Genomic DNA, 17,209 nt, shown 5'->3' on the forward strand with positions numbered 1-17,209 from the left:
CAGCTGTGCCACAGATGTGTGATAAGCCTGTTATCAGGTTCATCAGCAGGAACCTCATTATCAGCCTCTCTTTCACAACCATGTTGCACAAATGCTGCTTAATGCCCCGCGTCCCATTCCCGTCTCGCACCGCGGCTGTTGTTGAGACGATTTCACAGGTAGACTTGATTAAAAACAATAAGTCTTCAGCACCTCATTTTTTGGTGAATAAGTCTAACTTGTCCGTACGTACAGGGAGATCTGCATGGCCATGATGCGGCTGCTTCGGAGCGGTGGTAAAATTATCAGCAAATAACCTGGATTCATTTCTTATTGTCCTTCTAGAGGGGACAGGTGGTCAGAAAAGACCGGCCTTCACCTACACGACCCGAGTTGTCAGCAAGCATCTGTTCAAGTGTCACTGAGCAAGACCGCAACTCTGTACCCGCTCCAGGCTTGACCTTTGACCTCACACTGTCACACAGGATGATACCAAAACATCATTAGAAATGATCATTTTAAAAACAGTATAACAGCACGCCTTTTGATTGGGTGTGGACAACGATGTCATCCTGTCAACAACCCAACTTAGTATTTATGATGAGAGTAAAATGTTGGACTTTGAAGAGAGAGAAAGTAAAATTTTCCTGGCTTTTATTTCCCAGATGTGAATTTAAAAACCACAGCTCCATCTGGTGCTGTTTATCAAAGTTCTTAGAACCCTAGATGGCAGCGGTACAGAGACTCACACCTGGGGAGGGTTCTGGAGCGGTGGCACCTCATCTTACCGGTCCTGGTGGATGCAGACGCAGCAAACCCTGAACCAGACCAGAGCATTTGTTGTTGAAGCTGAAATCCATTGCCGCTTTTTTCCTCCATGCCATTCATGCGTTGTCACGGTGACTTGATGGCGCTTCATGAAAGATTCCACTGATGAACCTTCGTCCAGCAACAGCGTGGGTTTCCTTCGGTTTCCTCTGCCTCTCCTCTGCTTTACCATAGTGTCTCTCACAGAGAGTTCAGGAAGTGTGGGGGGAACAATCTGTCATTAACAATTAATTCATGCTTGATTACAACTAGTTAATGCCGAGTTAAGAGTCTCTTAATCATTTGCTAACATGTTTGTGTTAAATTTACAGGGGACAGGAGGGTAAGGGTGAGGGTGAGCTGCTACTTAAGGGCTACATGGTCCCCACTGTCCAGTAAGGGTCACAAGGAGCATTAATAAATGGCTAATTATACTTACGCCACCAATATATAATTAATAACCACCAATATAGAATAACTAACCACCCTCCGGTGGTAGTACTGCTATTAATGTGCTGCCAGTGTTCAGTCTTACACCATCTAGAGTGACACAGTGGGAAGTGAGAGTGAATTCATTCCTAAATATGGGTGAGAAACGGTGACCACGCATCCTGCATTTATCCTGCACACTGGTGGAAACGAACTCCGTCGCAGTAAAAGCTGCACCCACCAAACGTCCAGGTGCTGTGGTGAACGTGGAGCCTGTGAGTGTGGCCTCAGTCGCAGTGGCTGGAAGGGTTGTTCATCCTCTGCTCCAGCTGAAGTGGCAGTGTGATGGATGCACCAGCAGGGCCGGAGAGTGTGTATCTTTATGTGCTGTGTGTGTGTGTGTGTGTGTGTGTGTGTGTGGGTGGTTGTGGGTGTGAGTGTGGGTGTGGGTGTGAGTGTGTGTATCATGCAGGTTAGATACACCACATGTATGAAAACAGCGTTGTGTGTTTGTGTGTCATTACTGACCCTCCTGTCTCTGTCTCCCACACAGGCCTACAGCTCTATCCTGGTTGCCATGGTGATTCTGCTCAACATCGGAGTGGCTATTTTGTTTATCCACTTTTTTATTTAGGAGCAGCAGTGCTTTCAGAGTCGGCCTATCTATGCTAGAACAACTATTCATTCATTTGACTATTACGCTGCCCCTCGGTGTTCCTGGCCAGGCCACAGCGGAGGGGGACCAGGACCATCCAGAGCCACAGTGCGGCCCGTCAGGCAACATTGGGGCAAATAACCTGCAAGTGGGCCAACAGGTGGGGGCTCGGCTTGGTCCTGCCACCAGGAAAGAGATACAGCTGGGCTACAGGGAGATAATGAGGTCCAGATCCTGGACTCAAGTGGACTGAACTGGTCTGACTCTCGGGCCACGAGACACACCACTGGCACCACAGCAAGATGTCTGCTTCCACTGTCCACAGACCAGACTGACAGGACAGACTTTTTCATCTTCAAATCATAGTTTTCAACAGATTTGTAACTTATAATTTATTATTAACATTTCTCTCATCGACAACACGTGGAAGGATATTTCTTTATTTTGTAAAGCCTCCACCTGTCTTTATATAACGCCGGCCTTCTGGCTCCTCTGCCGGACCCGTTGTTGTTACTGATGGCTCCAAGTCTGTGCGTGTGTGTGTGTGTGTGTGTGTGTGCGTGCGTGTGTTTGTGTGTAAATGCTGATGCCTGCCTCCCCACCAGCTCACACACACATTATTCATCCATCACCTTGAGTGTGTGTGATGACTGCATGATTATCTGTCTGTACACTGGAACATACGGCTTGGATGTATGTTTGTAAAAGTGGGTTTGCCTCTTCCAGCAAATTGTGCGCATATGTGTGCATGTGTGTATGTGTGCACGTGTGTGCGTGTATGTGTGTGTGTGTGTGTGTGTGTCCAAGAAGCTCAGTGGCCTTTCACGTTGTTCATGAACTTTGCAAGAGCATCTCACGAGGACACATTCAGTGCGCATCCACATCCAGCAGCCTACTGCCATCATCTGACAGCTGTGCTCTCTCTCCCTCCTACTCTCTTCCACCTCCACACACACACACACACACACACACACACACACACACACACACACACGTGCACGCGTGTGGTTAGAGAGTGATGCTGCCTCTGAGTTGATCCCTACACTTAGCGGCACACACTGAACACCACTGGAAGAACAGAAACCAGAGTCTCCACCTGCTCGTGTCAAAACTTAACCTGGAGACATCTTTTCTACTCTCCTTGCAAGATGCCTGACAAACACTTGTCGCCACCTGCCTTGCTTTTGTAGCGCAAATTGATAAAAGTACACTGATGCATGCATATGTACTGTAATACCTTAGTTGTGTGTTTAATCTGACAGCAAACAAAAAACCCTTCGGAAGCATGTCAAGTTTTGACAGTGGTGGTGTGGGGGGGTTGGTTCAACCACGATGCTCAGCGGCAAAGTCAAGGTGAGCACGCTACCTGTGGGAGTCACCTAGGCAACAGCAGCTGGGATCAAGGTCGGGGGTTACTGAGCTCATCTCCACCTGGTTCATGATACTCGCCTGCACGGACGGACCGCAGGACTCTGATCACAATCAGTCAGTCTCTGGTTTGTGTGCGTGTGTGTGCGTGTGTGTGTGTGCAGCTCTAAACCCATCTGGCTGACCAGCCCCTGTGTGTTTGCACATGGTTGTTCACTGGAGTGTGTAAACATGTGTGTGCATCCTCCCTCCACGTGATGGGATGGATGAGCCCGTTGCCATCGGTAACAACTTCCAGGGGGTCAGAGAGAGAGAGAGAGAGAGAGAGACGCTATTGTTTTGTTTCCTGTCTGACAGCATTTGACAAAATATGAATTAGAACTGAAACTCAAATGTGCCCCCCCCCCCCCCCCCCGTTACAGCAGCAGCAGTGGTATGTGCCTGCGCCCCAGGAGGCAGAACCATTCTTCCTTTGTTTTGGTCCAGACTGATGAAGGCCGGAGAAGCTTTGCTGTGGGCCATCAGCCTGGCCACGGAGCCCCCCCCCCCCCCCCCCCCGCAGCATGCTACAGCATGCCGAGCTCTCTCTATAGTTTGACTACCTTTCTTTCTTTCTTTCTTTTCTTTTCTTTCTCTTGGAATTACACTGTTCTGTTTTGGAGTTACGTGGAGAAATAATGAAAGTGTTTGAAGAAAATGATGCCCGGCTCGTGACTTTTTCATTTCAGTCTGACTGTGTGTGTTGTGTTGGGTCACTTTGTGTGTTGTTGGCAGCATCCCTGATGCAGCAGAGGGAGTGGTGGGGTGGGTGGGGGAGTAACTATAGCAACCTAACTCTCTCCTGGGATCTTTGACGGGGGGCTGATGGATGATGTGATGGTAAAATGACAGTAAAAGATACCGAGTAGACAAGTGACCTGTAGAAAAGCAGCACCTGCTGCTCCTGTTTGTGTGCAACATTTCTGGTGTGCGACGTTTCATCATCTGCAGAGACGCAGAGTTGAGCTCCACCATGAAGGCGTGACGCCATCTCCTGGTCAGGCAGGTGAAATACAACATAACGGTGCTCGGGGCTTCATCGCCAGATAGAAACCGTAAACATCTGAACGCAACTGTTGCCGTGCGGGACTGTTGCTCCGCTGCGAGGACATGACGTTGACATGACGTTGCCCTTCTGCCGTCAGACCACATCCTTCACCTGCGACGAAGCTGGCCTCCAACTCAACAGTGCGACGCTCCTTTATTGCTGAGGGTGATGACCTGCGGGTTTACGGGGCTCAAACTGAGAGTCCAGCACACCAGCGACGGCGAGGCGTCCTGGGTGTCTGGGACTTTAAACCCGGAGCGGGCGGTTTGGCTCCGACGAGCGCTGGAGAAAAAGGTATTTTACCGCGGAGCCACTCAGGAGAGAGCGCTTGAATACTGGCAGGACCAGCAGCCAATCGGGGCGGGCGTTCCTGCGGGGTGGGCTGCGCTTGTTGCCCGACTCGGGGTTATGTTGTAGCCAGCTGTTTTCTTCAATATTTCACGACTCCTGGCAGAAAGTTCTCCAACTCCCTCGGCGGACGGCGGCTCTGGTCCTCGGTGACCAGCGAGCAGCTCAACTTCCGGGAACCCCGTTAGCATTAGCAGTAGCCGCGGGTCACATTAGTTTTGTTTTCAAACTTCACCCTCGGTGCGGTCTGGCCGCCGACGGCGCTTCGTAGTGAAGGACCACGAGGACGGAGGCGCGAGACTTGACCTGCCGGGCGGGTCCCGGTCCGGGTTCGGCCCCCGCCAGACCGTCTCCGGGTAATTGAAGGAAGGTGGTGTGTGTTTTGTGACGGTCCCTACGTGTGTGTCTACGTTGTCAGTGGAGCTGCGGTCCGGCCGGCGCAGGGGGACGCGGCGGAGAGCCTGCTGGACGCGGACCAGCGCGTCTCGGCCGCACGTGAGGCGACTCGGACGGACTATGGTTCGGATGGAGAGTCGCCGCCGGGCCGCCAGCGGGGGGAACGGGCCGTCAGTTCCGCCGTGCCTCCAGTGAGGAGCCGATGAGTTCGGTCCAGCTCGCTCGGTTAGTTCTGACTTCGTGGCTCACGCGCGCCCGCTCACATCCGCGCGCGCTGCCTTTGTTGTGAAGTTTCCTCTCGAGTTGAAAAGTCCGGTATTTCGCGTGGAACAGGAGGCGAGCGGGTCGGGTGCGGGTGTGAGGATGGTGGAGAGCCGGACCAGCGTCCAGAGGGAGGGGGTGTACCGCTGGTTCTCCTCCCTCTCCTCGGCCCAGAGAGCGGAGTTCCTCTGCGGCCTGCTGGACCTCTGTGTCCCCATCGAGCTGCGCTTCCTGGGCTCGTGCCTGGAGGACTTGGCCCGTAAGGACTACCACTCCCTCCGGGACGCCGAGATCAAAGCCAACAACCCCACCGACCTCTCGGGACTCACCAACATCACGGACGAGGTGGTGCGCAGCAAGTTGCTGGTCTCCCTCGCCCTGCTGGGCTCCGACAACCGGGAGGCGGCGGGGGTCCTGTACCAGACCTTGACTCACATAGACACGGTGATCAACAACTACGGCCTGGCGCTGAACGACGGGAGGACCGAGGAGCAGTTCCTGCTGCTGTTCACCATGGCCTCCAACCACCCGGCCTTCAGCTTCCACCAGAAGCAGGTGCTGAGGCAGCAGCTGAGCCAGATCCAGGACATTCTGCAGGTCAGTGATGCTCGGACTCTCAGCCGGCCCTGGTCCACACTTCACATAATAGAGCTCTGGAAATGGAAGATGGCCCCCGAGCACTGAGTCAACATTGTACTCATTCATCCAAATTCTCCTCCAATAAAGCAATTGTCAGGGGCAAAATACGTCCTCCCTCCACTCTTGAATCAGTTTAGTTCAGGGATTTGGCCCACTGTCAGGTTTGGTTCGGCCTGCAGAATAAACGAGAACAGAACAATGAATAAAAGGCCCAGCAATAAATATAGAATTGAGTTCAGCTCTGTCCCTGTAAGTCCGTGTCCACGCCGTCTTCTTAGGTAGCATCTTCAGTTGGGATCGACCCCCTAAACTGAGTGTGGTTCCAGCGAAGTGAGGAGTAATGGCAGCAAGTCGTCCTCTCTGCCTCCAGGACACTGCTCATTAAGGGGTGCATGGGCACAGGTGTCTCATGGGTCAGGGAGCGGTTTTCCTGAGTGGCTGAGTCATACAGCAGGTGATGTGACAGCACCACCGCCGTGAGCCAGGTGCAGGAAGAGTCTGAGGAGGTGCAGGAGGTGCTGTGAGTTATCACCTCCTCGTCCCGTCCGTCAGCCCTCAGCTCAGAGGAACAGAGTCGGAACAGAGCTACCTGGAAACTCTCGGGCAGAGGGCACAGATGAGGCCACAGGACTTGCATGTTACCTGTTCATTAAATTACAGGTGTGGCTTCGTCACTGACAGCCCACCTGTTAGCACAGCGCTGTTATTCAGTGGGAGCTAAATTACATGTCTGCAGGTGAAAGCAGCTTTGAACGCCAGCACGAGGGATTTATGGCACCAGCCGAGGTCAGATTCAGGATATTGTAGTTTTTAAAAAAAACAGAGAGTCTTTGCATCCAGCGACAGTGGCGATGGTGTCCACGCCCCCACTGCTCCACCTGGACAGCAGCTGCTTGTTTGTGTAATGTGGGGCTGCAGCAGTACGGCTGCACAATGTGGTAAAAGTATTAATTTCAGTCAATATCAATGATTATTGATCATTTGTGTGAAGATCTGTCAACTGATTGTGAAGATAAATATTATATTAATGCAGAAGAACCCACTCTAGTATTTAGTACATTTAGAGTTCTGCCCGCATGTGGACTTCTGTGGTTGCTGAGTAGCTCGCCATCCACCTGTGAGCTGCCGTCTGAGAGGCTGACGGGGTCCAACAAACCTGCCGGGATGGTTTTCCTGTCTGGCAGCTGTTCTCGAAGCAACTCAGCAACTTTTTGTGAAATGCTCTTCTTGTACGTCGTCACCAGAAGAAGACATGAGGACTGAGACCCTCCTGTCCTCTGTGCTGCATCAGGGAGCTGAGAGTTAGCTTAGCACAATGAATGGAAGTGGTTGGGCTGTTTAGCATAGCTCAGTCAAACGTCTCTACCCACACATTTTCTGAGACAGTCTTTGTCTGCATTAATGTGTCTTGAGTTGCGTAAAGCATTCGTAATGTAATCATGATTAAAAATTAGGAGATCTTGAAGGGTTATGAGACGACGAAGCACTGCGACACTTTGGCCAACTAAGCTTTTGTTTTGGTTCCATCCGTTGTTAGACGAGCCAATATCCTGAATACACAGACCATGAAATTCAGTTTTTGGAGGGTGAGTGGGCAGGATGGTGGTGTGCTACACAGCCTGCCCGCTACCGTGCATTGTGCTAAGCTCACTAGCAATCCGCTGATTTTGTCTCCTGTCTTTTAAGCTCATTTCCCAAAAAACTGCCTCAACTGATGAGCTAATTTAGTTGTGTCTCATTTGCTCTAAATAATCACTTGACGGTCCAGGAGGTGGTGGTACGGGTCAAGCGAGGTCCTCTGGTGACGAGAGGCCAGAGATGAGGCGGTGCAGCTGTCGCATCTCCACGGCTGCGTTGGATATTTGTATTTTTCCTCCCTTATCAAGGACGTGTTGGTTGTTACAGGTGAGCAGTGGAGGAGCAGGGGCAGAGGGCCAAGGAGCAGGGCCTGGCGGGGATCGCATGGCCATCTGTTACACTGAGCCACATCACCACTATCACCAGCAGAGTGTGTGTCCCCCCCTGGCCTCATTGTCTCCCTCAGCGTGCTCTCTGCCTGATGCTAGAGTGGCCTACCTGCCTCTGTCTGCCTGCCAGCTCTGCCACGCACACTGCACCTGCTGGCACAAGGTAGGGAGTGACACGGTCTGGTAGCTCTGTTAACAGTCACAGACAATAGATCCTCTCTCTCTGTGAGGGACGTTCGCTGTCGGAGGCCTGCTTTCCATGTTTCTCCCTGCATTAATTCAAGTCTGTCCCGACCTGCTAGGAGGCGCACGCACAAGCTGAATGTTCAGGTGACATGAATGAATGGCATGCAGGTGTGTGCAGCTCAGCCACTAGGAAAGCTCTAGGGTGTCACTAGGAACACGGAACTGTCTTCAGGTACATCAACAGAGTTTTGTGGAAGAATTTTCATGTGAGACAGCAGATTTGAGTTAAAGCCTCCCGCCCCTAGAGGGCCCTGTCAGAGGTGACGGACTGTGATTGAGGGGAATCTGGCACCGCGGTGCAGGGCTGCAGGACCGGCGCAGGGAGCTTCCATCCACCGAAGTAGCAAAGTGAATGTGAGAGCTGCACTGATCCTTGTGTATTGAAGTAAATGTATCCCAGAGAAACGTGTATGTATTACATTATGAGGCGTTCGTGGTCCAGCCCAAGCTAATGGGTGCCATCATTCCAATGTCCGATCTGCACATGGAGCCAGTCCATCCGTGAGGAAGGTCATCACCTTCACCCACATCTGATGGTAGCTACAGTCGTTCGGTGGCCGCAAGGAGGCTCTCGATTCACACGCCTGCGTCATATGCAGCTGGCTGATTCACAACAAGAGAGGTGGTGATGTTTGGATCATTTTTCCACAGAACAGATGAATTATGCACCTCACCAACTCACTCGGACCTCAGGTAATGACAGACAACCTCAGTCCGTGGCTCTGGTTCTGGTCTGGGGCCGTCCTGTCCTCCATGTGTTTACACAGACAGTAGAAGGAAAGGAGAGCAGCAGAGACCCACGTAGGGTCCAGAGCTGAGTCAGCAGCTAAGATGATTAAGTCAGAGGGTGGAGGAGGTGGGTGTAGAGGAAGCAGGAAGAGGAGCCTGATATTGGGTGCATGGGAAGGAGATAAAAGGCTTTAGCGGGCAGCTTTTTTTTTTAAGTCTGGTTTCTCCTACTATCCTCCAAGACTGGGAGCGGCGTCAGCTTAGCTTTTTTAATCAGGTAAAAGATGATCCATTAAGTCTTCTTCTTTCTGTTTTTCATTCCTGGTTCCTCCGGGACAATAATTAATCCAACATTCTGTTTGCAAAGGTGATCAGGTTCCGCGCTGCGCGCAGTCCCAGTCCTTACATGAGCAGGAGAGTCTGTGAGCTCTCTGCCGCCCTGCCATGCTCCACTTCTGTCTGCCGTATTTCAAAGTGACCTACTGCCTAGATTCTTCTAACGTGAAGCCGCAGCAGCAAGAAATGTTCAGTTTGCAGTAGCAGTAACGTAGTGTAACATTTTTCCATGAATGACACCACTCCAGTCATAACAACAGGCGGGGGCTTCATCATGCAGCACCGTGTTACCTCACCGCTACCTCAGGTCACCTGGTGGACTGTGACTCTGAGACCGTTACGTAAGAGCGGAAGAAAATAAGAGCATTTAGTTCAGTTGATCGACAAACTCAAAGTCAACCTTTATTTGACGTGATATTTACTTTGATCGTGAAAATGACATAAAAGAATAAAGAGAATAATAATAATGATAATCATCATCATAATAATCATAATAATGGTAATAGTAATAAAGATAATAATAATGATAATAAAGATAATAATCATAATAATAAAGATAATAATCATAATAATGGTAATAGTAATAAAGATAATAATGATAATAATAATAAAGATAATAATGATAATAATGGTAATAGTAATAAAGATAATAATGATAATAATGGTAATAGTAATAAAGATAATAATGATAATAATAAAGATAATCATAATAATGGTAATAGTAATAAAGATAATAATGATAATAATAAAGATAATCATAATAATGGTAATAGTAATAAAGATAATAATCATAATAAAGATAATAATCATAATAATGGTAATAGTAACAATAGGTGAACAACCAGAATTGCAAACAAAACAAACAATAATTTTCGTCTACTATTCAGGAACAACTCCGTTTACATGAACGAAAAGGAGCAGGAAGAAGTGAGCTGAAGAACTTCCACCCCTTAAGTTAAGGATGTTTCATTGAACAGCCCTCCTGTGTAAATTGTAACATTTCCTGCGACCTTTAAACTCATTCAGCAAGCACTTCATCCAAGTATCCATCCACCATCCATCCCTCCATCCATCTATGATCAATGTATCTCTGGAGAATCACTTCTTTATCTCTCTTTTTAAACAAGATTATGCTGGAAATGTTCTTTTTTTATTTCAGTCCTCACTGTTCCATAGTTTTACTCCACAAATGGTGATTGTGGTGAGAAAAGGGCGAACCTTTAAGTTTGACATCTCTCTTAAATTATAAGCCTGCTCTCCTTCATGAATCTTTAATACCGTATCGAATGATCATTAAATGTGGAAGAAAGTTTTTCTTTTTTTTATATACTGAAAGTTTTTATTCATTTTTTTAACAACAGCATATCGTACATGTATAACAGCCACAGGACAGAACAGCTGTTGCCATGTCTTCATCATAACAGTTTTATAGGTCACATCAGCATTTATTAAATTTGTCTTGGACGGGCGGGAGCAGTCGGGGTGGTCTCATTAGAGGCCGGGGGGAAATAGACCATCGCTTACGTTCTCGCACGGACAAAAAAGCTGTCCATTTTGACCATCTTGCAGCTACAAATGGCTTTTCAGCCGTGGCAGGAATGTCAATCTTTCCATCTCTTGGATCGATTCAACGATTCCGAGCCATTCATCCACAGTAGGTGGGTCATTTTGAAGCCACTTCTGAGTTGTTGCTTTTTTAGCAGCAACAGTCAGGATTGTCAGGAGGTGTTTGCCACTGGTTGTCACCCCTCCTGGTACGCCGCCCAAATAGAGAACCAAACAAGATGGTGGGTCTGTTGTCCAACAGTTTGCTGTCGGCACTGACAGGTATTTCCCCAAAATAAATGAATCTTAGGACAACTCCAAAAGCTGTGGAGGTGATCTGCTTCATTGAAGAAAGTTTTTCTAGTGTTGAAATGCTCATGTTACACATTTACCATGCAGTTAGTTTTAGCTTCTCATTTGTGTGTGTGTGTGTGTGTGTTTGTGTGTGTGTGTTGGGGGTTGTAGTGCTGTCGTGAGGTCCACTTCCCAGCCTGGGGGTGATGCGGTTCGAACCTGCTGACACTTTCAAGCTGCAGCGTTGTGGCAGCTCAAGGCAAAGAAGAAGAGGCTAGCAAACAACAGGGGCTCCTCATTTCATGAGGAGGTCTCCTAAATGTTGAGCAGGCCACAAGAAGCCCGGCGGGGAGCCGGTGTGGACTTGGGAGGTCCCTGTGTGTTGAGGTTTGATTAGGCGCCGTACGGCCCACCTGCCCGTCCTGCTTGTGTTTGCTTTTCTTCTTCTTCCTTCTTCTGAGGAAATCCGTCTTCCCCGGAATAAAAATAAACCAGACTTTGGTTCGGTCGTGCGCCAGACGTCCTCAACTGGCTTCAGAACAAATTAGCCGTATGTGCTACAACGTCGTAACTGAAACCAGAACATTGCCTCAGGTGAGAGGAACCTCTCACCCACTTTGAGTCCATCAGTCTGTAAAAGTTATCGAACTGTTAAAACTCTTGGTTTGCTCTCTGACATCAAATGTGCTTGATGTGAAGGTTATTGTGTCTTTATTATGTGATCAAACTATAAAATGATTGAGAGCCAAACTTTCAAAATTGCTGTCACAACATCGCGAAGCGAAACCTCCCTCTTTGCATTCATTTTGAATCTCAAATAAAATCAGTGTTGGTAAACAGAAAGTTCTGTTTGCAGATAAAAAGTTCTGCCTTTGGCTCAACATTTCTTGTTTGCCTTTCTAGGTTTGCTTCCCACACACTGAGGTGCTCAAGCAACAATGGTCGATTCGGTTTGGTGAAATGTGGGAATTTTATCTGAAAACCAGAATTTTTAAATGTTTTGAATCCCATCGTCATGGTAACGACTGTAGGTTGAGAATGTGAACGGGATGGTGGGCGGAGCTGGTGCAGAATAGACTCGTCAAACCAAGATTTATGAATTGTTACAAAGAAACACTCAATATTTTCATGATGAAATAAACTTTAGTTTTTCTTGTTTTTATTTGTTTGTCAGTTCTTGTCTGAGTAATGGATCTTTCTTTGCGCTGATAAAAAAAAAACCCATTCTAAGGCCAGTCTGGTGGGCCAGGGCCAAACTACACTACCCAAAATCCCTCAGCCTCCCACCACTCTAAGGCCACTGCTCCCAACAACACCTCCCTCAGTCACTCTCACAGGAAGGTGGTGTTTAGCTCAGCAGGTACAGCAGTCCTGGTGCTGCAGCAGAGGAATTTCCCAGTAGGTCATTTGTGTTTAAAGGACTTGAGTTTTATCGTCTTGGCCGGATCAGTCACACAGACACGGCCCGGTTCAGGTTCTGAATGCCTGTTGGGTTTGGCATGGGCCCGGTTACTATTCTGTCTGACCTGGTTGGATTAGAGCACTGAAGATACACTGATATACTCTGCAGTTGCTAGCTAATGAATGATGATATCATGAGCACAGGAAGGAAACAGGATGGGGTTTTGGGACATTTTCAGAAGTGCTGGTGATGGCCGGGATGTGGACGAGATCTAAAATGGCACAGACATGCGTTTTTCTTCTCTTCTTGACTCAAATCCTTCAGTTACAGTCACATCTCAGATCATCCTGAGTCAGACAGAGACACAGATACTGAAACGTGGACATTTTGTTCCTGCTGATCTACAAGTTTTCCTGTCTTTGCCATAAACAAAGTTAAATGTTCATACAGAAGCAGACAGGCACGCTGTTCAAACATGTGTGAGCAGTGAAGGGAAAGTACCCCGCTCAGAGGGGAGCGTTTGTATTTAGTGTTTTGTTGCCCTTGGCTCCTGCTTAGTGCAGGTCAGCACATTTCTCCATGCTGAAATCAACCCACTGTGGTTTGTGTGTGTGTGTGTGTGTGAGTGTGTGTATGCATGTGTATGCATGTGTGTGCATGTGTGTGCGAGCGTGTGCGAGCGTGTGCGAGCGTATCTCAAGTGAATCCCCAGGAAGTTATAAATGCTCGCTCCCTCTCTGGACCTGGTTCCTTTCCCTTGGTGCTCTGAAGGGAATGACAGGCGCTCATTGTGAAGCAGTCATGTATTCGTTGTCTTCAGTCCAGTCAAGGATGTATTGGACACGGCAGCGCTGCTATCTGCTACACCGCTAACCTCTGCACGAGCAGACATGTGGGAGGAGGTCGGTGGGAGTTGGGAGTGTGAATGTCTTGACCCCAGGCCCAGTAGTCGTCATCAGTCAGTTGTATTCATATTCATTGTTTCATGTTGTGTCGGCCAGGGCTGGCGGCACCGGCCTGTCCCAGCTACCGTGTGTGGTATCGGCGTGTTGGTCTTCCAGTGTTGGCCGATATGACAAGAGCACCCTTAAATGCAGGAATCCATGGCTCTGCAGGTTGAGGCCTGGTGTAACCTGGGGGTCCAGCTTAACGTGCTCGGTGCCTCGGTGAGACTCCCGGCTCGTCCACAGGCGGCACGTGACGTCATGCAGCTGCACCAGCGGCGGGCTGGAGCCATTTTGGTTTCGATGTTAATTTGACTGCTTAGTTAATTGTTGCTGAGAAGTTTTTTATAAGTGAAAAGAACCAATGTTTATTTTTCGTCTTTATTTGAATGGCTGTGTATGATAATGGTAAATACCTTTTGATAAAGTTCTTGAAGTATAAATTCGCTGTATCGGTCGCAAGTATCTGTAATCTGAGATTTTTTTCCTGCTCTCACGTCCGGCTCAAAAACCCTAATATCGGATCAGATTACATGCATTAGTTTCTTTTGAAAGTGTCCCCTGATGCACAGTTGGTTCTCTGCTTTTGACCAATAAAATAAATCATTCAGGCAACAGCAGATGTGAGCTGATGTGATGTCGGCGGAGGGAGGAGGTTGTGTGGTCTGCTGCTGGTGTCTGAGCAGGGACGTCCTGGACGGGCTTACTGGCGTTGTCGCATGTATTCATGGAGACGATATAAGATGAGGCAATGCTGTTGATGTTGATACAGTTTGATTTTCCATGAAAATAAAGTTACGTAACTCCTTCCTGTGTGAAACCACGCCAATGTCTGAATCCCTCCACCCACTGCTCCACCCCCACTCTTCCTCTGTACACAAACTTACTCACCAGTTCTTGCTAAGTGGAGAGAAACACAGTATGAAGACGTGGTGTGTAAAAAGAACAAGGACAGTGTAGAGCTGCGCCTCTGGTGCCACACGTTAGGGCTTTTCCATGCTGTTGCTGTTGTTTGTATTTCCACAAAAAACATGATGTTTCCTTTTTGGTAAAAATAAGTTCTACATCTCCATGTTGATCTGAGAGGAATCAAACTCAAGCCTGTTCAGTATGCGATGGTCAGGATTGTGTCACTTGATTTGTGAATCATATGCTGATGTGACCTGTGGTCAGAAAGATGGTGTTTGATGGCACCGCATGATAACTGGGAAGTACAGGAGCCCAGGCGGCCCGGGGAAGTGGTGGTGGGTAAATTGCTTCTTGTCTATCATTCAGAGCTGGACAAGTTGATGGAGTCCCTCTGACCCCCTCCACGGAGCTCCTGACCCCCCCCCCCCACAGGGCTGACCGCTAGTTAGCTTAGCTGCAGTGAATGCTAGGTCACTTTTTTCCAAAGCAGTCTGTACCTGCATTCATAGAACTAAGGTGGTGCTCGACATTTGCCGTGATAAAACTGTCACACATTGTAAAACGCTGTTATTTTAGAGTCAGATACATCCCCGGACGTACTTTCCTGACCTGGCACCACCAAGACCCTGATCCTGAACCAGCGGAACCAGAATATACACAGACATGGTGAGCTGTGGGGTTTGGAGGCTGAGGCTGTCCAAGTAGCTCTGGTTCTGTATCTGATAAAGTAAAATCTCCTTTTCCCCAGTTCTATGAATGCAATCTCAAGAGTATTGAAGGACTTTTGAGATGACTTTCTCTGCTTCCCCACTCATAGCGTTTGTGGCAGCTAAGCTAACTATTAGTCAGTCGTCTGGTGGAGCTCTGGAATACCCAGCGAGGAGAGAAGGGTTCTCTACCTGCATGTCCGGCCCTCAGCATAATCCACACTGGATGCTCCAATCAAGGGAGACTGCCTGTGACGTTCTGAGTTTTCCTACAAGTTCATTCTGTTTCTAAGTTGTGCCTGTCACATATTTACTGTTGGTGTAGTGATTTCTTCAACATTTTTGAGGGTTTTACCTTATAAAACTGGTGTGTAGTTAAATTCTGAGTATCGGCACCACAAACCTGCTCTCAGGTCCGTGTCAGTGTGAACCACTTTCCACCGCTGCAGCGTGGTCACTGCAGATTGGTCCTTCTCTCGACTTTTAAGTCAGCTTGCATAAGCTCATTTTAACTGGAAGCAGCTGGATACGGTTGTGTGTCACTCCAGGGGAAGTACAGTGGAATTTGGTTTCCTCAAGTCTGATATTGCAACACTAGTACAGTGGTACCAACAGCAAATACAATATAGTGGCCGAATCTGTTGAGCTTTTACAGACCTGCATAATCACCCTCTTACTGCTTTATAGAGCCATAAAAACTAGCAATGTCAGAATTAAGGGTGTAGAAGCAGAGGACGCCGCAGTTTAGGTTGTGTTTTGATTCCACAACAGCTTCAAACATGCTGTCAGAATATATGAATGTGTCGTAGTTCCATTTCCACTCTGGATGTTTTTCTGCTTCATCCATGACGCTCTCGTGAGTGCAGTTTTTACCCGAGTGAAACCAAATCTGCTCAGACAGAGGAGGGTTGGCGGATTAGTGAGGAACATGTGGATGAGGCAGAAGCACACTTAATTGTTTTCAGATCGACTGCCTCAGCTGTGTGTGGGTGCGTGTGCGTGTGTGTGCGTGCGCGCACGTAGTTGCAGAGTGTGGTGTGTGGTAGTAGTAGTAGGTTTTGGGTTTCCCCCTCTGATGAAGGAAAAGAGACGTGAACACTTGAAAGTCCAACATAATCCATAAATCAGTGTTTCTACGAGGGGTTTCTGCTGAACAGCACTCACCATCCAGTAACCTCTCACCCCAGCAAGGTCAGATATAAATACACAGCCTCATTACATAAGACAACAATGTATAACACACACACACACACACTGTCCTGTCTATCAATTAAAATCCCTCCCTCCATCTTCTCCCTCATCTCCTGTTGAGGGTGGTGGGGGTGGAGCCTATCCCAGCAGCCTTCCCCCTGGACAGGTCACCAGTCCATGGCAGGGCCAACACATAGAGACAGACAACCATTGGCTCTCCCAGCCACGCCTACGGTCAATTTAGAGTCTGGATTAACCTGGTCCCTCTTGATGTCTTTGGACTGTGGAGGAAGCTGGAGTACCAGAGAGAACCCAGCAGGAACAGGGAGAACATGGAGACTCACCCAGAAAGACCCCGTGCTGCAGCCGGGGCTCCACCCACAACCTTCTTGCTGGGGGCCACAGTGAGGACCACTGCTCCACCTACAACCTTCTTGATGGGGGGTCACAGGGAGGACCACTGCTCCACCCACAACCTTCTTGATGGGGGGCCATTGAAATTAAAATCCAACTCTGGAAGAACTTATAGTTCCATGATGACTTTGTTAAATTGCTACAATTAAATTGGCAAAGTTCCTTGATCATGTGATAACAGATGAAAATGATTTCTAGACAAACCATTTACAGTGTTGTGTGTGTGTGTGTGTGTGTGTGTGTGTGTGTGTGTGTGTGTGTGTGTGAGATCCTGTGGATTTACAGGATTGCACAAACTGTGTTGTTTGCCTTGCAGATGAGTTGAGTTAGTGGAACACAGTTGCCATGTGTTTGCTCTGCTTGTTGTGAAACATGCATTCATCCTCGTGCCTCTCTCCAGTATAAACTTGTTTTTAGGGCACGTATGGAGCATCTGAAACAATCCAGGTGTTCACGTCATCTCACAACTCCATTCACTCTTCTCAAGTTGCTAATTAGACTGTAAACGCTAAAAGAGCCATGACGTTTTGGCTGTTGCCTCCAGAGGTTAATCCCT

General features: G+C 48.4%; 2 protein-coding genes across 7 annotated transcripts in view; both read left to right on the forward strand.

The window, feature by feature from the left end:
* The window catches only part of jph3b (junctophilin 3b), a 46,515-nt gene extending 42,614 nt beyond the window's left edge, over positions 1–3,901 (forward strand). Inside the window, exon 6 of the mRNA XM_086208080.1 lies at positions 1,769–3,901. Within this exon, the coding sequence (XP_086064206.1) occupies positions 1,769–1,849 (81 nt within the window). The 3' untranslated portion in view covers positions 1,850–3,901. The remainder of the gene's footprint in view (positions 1–1,768) is intronic.
* A 445-nt stretch (positions 3,902–4,346) lies between these two features.
* Positions 4,347–17,209, forward strand: part of zcchc14 (zinc finger, CCHC domain containing 14) — a 35,052-nt gene continuing 22,189 nt past the window's right edge. For 4 of the 6 annotated variants that reach the window (XM_086208084.1, XM_086208085.1, XM_086208086.1 and 1 more), the window contains exons 1-2: positions 4,347–5,927; positions 7,875–8,099. In XM_086208084.1, coding sequence (XP_086064210.1) covers positions 5,433–5,927; positions 7,875–8,099 — 720 coding nt within the window. In that variant the 5' untranslated portion in view covers positions 4,347–5,432. The remainder of the gene's footprint in view (positions 5,928–7,874; positions 8,100–17,209) is intronic. The other 2 variants (XM_086208089.1, XM_086208088.1) reach the window with 1 other exon arrangement.

Source organism: Aulostomus chinensis, chromosome 7 (assembly GCF_037954235.1).
Source record: "Aulostomus chinensis isolate RoL2024-O1b breed Wild chromosome 7, RoL_Achi_v1.0, whole genome shotgun sequence".
Taxonomy (NCBI): Eukaryota; Metazoa; Chordata; class Actinopteri; order Syngnathiformes; family Aulostomidae; genus Aulostomus; species Aulostomus chinensis.